The sequence below is a fragment of the Cyanistes caeruleus genome, chromosome 28 (assembly GCF_971803275.1).
Source record: "Cyanistes caeruleus chromosome 28, bCyaCae1.hap1.1, whole genome shotgun sequence".
Lineage (NCBI taxonomy): Eukaryota > Metazoa > Chordata > Aves > Passeriformes > Paridae > Cyanistes > Cyanistes caeruleus.
The window spans coordinates 1,030,672-1,035,537 of NC_141728.1; the positions used below are offsets into that span (position 1 = coordinate 1,030,672).

A 4,866-nucleotide genomic window follows, 5' to 3' on the forward strand; every position below is an offset into this window, starting at 1 on the left:
CTCTCCTGTCCCTCACCTGTCCCTCACCTGTCCCTCCCCTGTCCCTCCCCTGTCCTTCACCTGTCCGTGTCTCACCTGTCCCTCACCTGTGTCTCACCTGTCCGTGTCTCACCTGTGTCTCCCCTGTCCCTCACCTGTCCCTCACCTGTCCGTGTCTCACCTGTCCCTCACCTGTGTCTCCCCTGTCCCTCACCTGTCCTTCACCTGTCCGTGTCTCACCTGTGTCTCACCTGTCCCTCACCTGTGTCTCACCTGTCCCTCACCTGTCCCTCACCTGTCCCTCACCTGTGTCTCCCCTGTCCCTCACCTGTCCCTCACCTGTCCCTCACCTGTCCGTGTCTCACCTGTGTCTCACCTGTCCCTCACCTGTGTCTCCCCTGTCCCTCACCTGTGTCTCACCTGTGTCTCACCTGTGTCTCACCTGTCCCTCACCTGTCCCTCACCTGTCCGTGTCCCTCACCTGTGTCTCACCTGTGTCTCACCTGTCCCTCACCTGTCCGTGTCCCTCACCTGTCCCTCACCTGTCCCTCACCTGTGTCTCACCTGTCCCTCACCTGTCCCTCACCTGTGTCTCACCTGTCCCTCACCTGTGTCTCACCTGTCCCTCACCTGTGTCTCACCTGTCCCTCACCTGTGTCTCACCTGTGTCTCACCTGTCCCTCACCTGTCCCTCACCTGTGTCTCACCTGTGTCTCACCTGTGTCTCACCTGTCCCTCACCTGTCCCTCACCTGTGTCTCACCTGTCCCTCACCTGTGTCTCACCTGTCCCTCACCTGTCCCTCACCTGTGTCTCACCTGTCCCTCACCTGTCCCTCACCTGTCCCTCACCTGTCCCTCACCTGTGTCTCACCTGTGTCTCACCTGTCCGTGTCCCTCACCTGTCCCTCACCTGTGTCTCACCTGTGTCTCACCTGTCCCTCACCTGTCCCTCACCTGTGTCTCACCTGTGTCTCACCTGTGTCTCACCTGTGTCTCACCTGTCCGTGTCCCTCACCTGTGTCTCACCTGTCCCTCACCTGTCCCTCACCTGTCTCTCACCTGTCCCTCACCTGTCCCTCACCTGTGTCTCACCTGTCCCTCACCTGTCCGTGTCTCACCTGTCCCTCACCTGTCCGTGTCTCACCTGTCCCTCACCTGTCCCTCACCTGTCCCTCACCTGTCCCTCACCTGTGTCTCACCTGTGTCTCCCCTGTCCCTCACCTGTCCCTCACCTGTCCCTCACCTGTCCCTCACCTGTGTCTCACCTGTCCCTCACCTGTCCCTCACCTGTCCCTCACCTGTCCCTCACCTGTGTCTCACCTGTGTCTCACCTGTGTCTCACCTGTGTCTCCCCTGTCCCTCACCTGTCCCTCACCTGTCCCTCACCTGTCCCTCACCTGTGTCTCACCTGTCCCTCACCTGTCCCTCACCTGTCCCTCACCTGTGTCTCACCTGTGTCTCACCTGTGTCTCACCTGTGTCTCACCTGTGTCTCACCTGTCCCTCACCTGTGTCTCACCTGTCCCTCACCTGTCCCTCACCTGTGTCTCACCTGTCCCTCACCTGTCCGTGTCTCACCTGTCCCTCACCTGTCCCTCACCTGTCCCTCACCTGTCCCTCACCTGTGTCTCACCTGTGTCTCACCTGTCCCTCACCTGTGTCTCACCTGTCCCTCACCTGTGTCTCACCTGTGTCTCACCTGTGTCCCCAGGGTGACTCCGGGGGCCCCTTGGTGTGCGGGGGTTTCCTGCAGGGCGTGGTCTCCTGGGGCATGGCCGTGTGCGGCCAGCGCGGCCACCCCGGGGTGTACGCCAACGTCTGCCGAGTGACCCCCTGGATCCGGAGTGTCACCCAGCACTGACCGCTGAGTGACCGCTGAGTGACCCTGAGTGACCGCTGAGTGACCCTGAGTGACCCTGAGTGACCCTGAGTGACCCTGAGTGACCACTGACCACACTGACTGCACTGACCACACTGACCACAGACCAGTGACCAGTGACCACTGACCAGTGACCACTGACCACTGACCAGTGACCACTGACCGGTGACCACTGACCACTGACCAGTGACCACTGACCACTGACCAGTGACTGGTGACCAGTGACCACTGACCGGTGACCACTGACCAGTGACCAGTGACCACTGACCGGTGACCAGTGACCATTGACCACTGACCGGTGACCGGTGACCAGTGACCATTGACCACTGACCAGTGACCAGTGACCACTGACCAGTGACCACTGACCACTGACCGGTGACCGGTGACCAGTGACCATTGACCACTGACCAGTGACCATTGACCACTGACCAGTGACCGGTGACCAGTGACCAGTGACCACTGACCGGTGACCAGTGACCAGTGACCGGTGACCAGTGACCGGTGACCAGTGACCGGTGACCAGTGACCACTGACCGGTGACCACTGACCAGTGACCAGTGACCACTGACCAGTGTCCAGTGACCACTGACCGGTGACCACTGACCAGTGACTGGTGACCACTGACCACTGACCACTGACCAGTGACCGGTGACCACTGACCGGTGACCAGTGACCACTGACCACTGACCAGTGACCGGTGACCAGTGACCACTGACCACTGACCAGTGACTGGTGACCACTGACCACTGACCACTGACCAGTGACCACTGACCACTGACCAGTGACTGGTGACCACTGACCACTGACCACTGACCAGTGACCGGTGACCAGTGACCACTGACCACTGACCAGTGACTGGTGACCAGTGACCAGTGACCAGTGACCAGTGACCACTGACCACTGACCAGTGACCAGTGACCGGTGACCACTGACCGGTGACCAGTGACCAGTGACCACTGACCACTGACCAGTGACCGGTGACCACTGACCAGTGACCAGTGACCACTGACCAGTGACCAGTGACCGGTGACCAGTGACCACTGACCACTGACAAGTGACCAGTGACCACTGACCGGTGACCAGTGACCGGTGACCAGTGACCGGTGACCCCTGACCAGTGACCACTGACAAGTGACCAGTGACCACTGACCACTGACCGGTGACCAGTGACCACTGACCGGTGACCCCTGACCACTGACCAGTGACCAGTGACCAGTGACCACTGACCACTGACCGGTGACCAGTGACCACTGACCGGTGACCACTGACCACTGACCAGTGACCAGTGACCACTGACCAGTGACCAGTGACCACTGACCGGTGACCAGTGACCAGTGACCAGTGACCGGTGACCAGTGACCAGTGACCTTTGGCCGTGGGTGTTCAGGACTTGGGTGGGGAAATTTGGGGAAAATAAAGGAAAATTTGAAAAAAAGCCAAAGAAATTGAATTCTGGGAACTGGGAGGGAACCGGCTTGAACTGGTTTGAACCGGTTTGAACTGGTTTGAACTGGTTACTACCGGTTTGAACTGGGATGAACCGGTTTGAACTGGTTTGAACCGGTTTGAACTGGTTTGAACTGGTTACTACCGGTTTGAACTGGGATGAACCGGTTTGAACTGGTTTGAACCGGTTTGGACTGGTTTGAACTGGAATGAACTGGTTTGAACCGGTTTGGACTGGTTTGAACTGGTTTGAACTGGTATAAACCGGTTTGGACTGGTTTGAACTGGTTTGAACTGGTATGAACTGGTTTGAACCGGTTTGGACTGGTATGAACCGGTTTGGACTGGTTTGAACTGGTTTGAACTGGTATGAACTGGTTTGAACTGGAATGAACTGGTTTGAACCGGTTTGGACTGGTTTGAACTGGTTTGAACTGGTATAAACCGGTTTGGACTGGTTTGAACTGGTTTGAACTGGTATGAACTGGTTTGAACCGGTTTGAACTGGTTTGGACTGGTATGAACCGGTTTGAACTGGTTTGAACTGGTATGAACCGGATTGAACCGGTTTGAACTGGTTTGAACTGGTTTGGACTGGTTTGGACTGGTTAGAACCAGTTTGAACCGGTTTGAACTGGGATGAACTGGTTTGAACCGGATTGAACCGGTTTGAACTGGAATGAACTGGTTTGAACCGGATTGAACTGGTTTGAACCGGTTTAAACTGGTTTGAACCGGTTTGAACCGGTTTGGGCTGAGCGTGCCCCCGGCTGATTTCCCTCGGTACCAACGGGGGTGGGGCCAGCTCAGAGACCCTGGGGACAGCCGGGGACACCTGGGGACACCTGGGGACATTTGGGGACATTTGGGGACACCTGGGGTACATTTGGGGACACCTGGGGACACCTGGGGACATCTGGGGACATTTGGGGACACCTGGGGCCATTTTGGGACATTTGGGGACATTTGGGGACACCTGGGGCCATTTTGGGACATTTGGGGACATTTGGAGTCATTTGGGGCCATTTGGGGACATTTGGGGACACCTGGGGACATTTGGGGCCATTTGGGGACATATGGGGACATTTTGGGACATTTTGGGGACATTTTGGAGACATTTGGGGCCATTTGGGGACATTTTGGGGCCATTTGGGGACACCTGGGGACATTTGGGGCCATTTGGGGACATTTTGGGGCCATTTGGGGACATTTTGGGGCCATTTTGGGGCCATTTGGGGACATTTTGGGGCCATTTGGGGACGTTTTGGGGCCATTTTGGGCCATTTGGGGCCATTTGGGGACATTTTGGGGCCATTTGGGGCCATTTGGGGGCCATTTGGGGCCATTTGGGGCCATTTGGAGTCATTTGGGGACATTTTGGGGACATTTTGGGGACATTTTGGGGCCATTTGGGGCCATTTGGGGACATTTTGGGCCATTTGGGGCCATTTTGGGGCCATTTGGAGTCATTTGGGGGACATTTTGGGGACATTTGGGGACATTTTGGGGCCATTTGGGGACATTTTGGGACATTTTGGGGACATTTGGGGCCATCGCTGCCT

General features: G+C 57.0%; 1 protein-coding gene across 1 annotated transcript; it reads left to right on the forward strand.

Annotated features, from left to right (window-relative positions):
- Window positions 1-898: 898 nt before the first annotated feature.
- LOC147648996 (uncharacterized) lies at window positions 899-3,293 on the forward strand (the record flags this gene model as incomplete). Its single annotated transcript, XM_086864865.1, has 1 exon — window positions 899-3,293. A coding segment is annotated over one exon (942 nt), but the record flags the coding sequence as incomplete, so codon positions are not given.
- Between the last annotated feature and the right edge of the window lie 1,573 nt (window positions 3,294-4,866).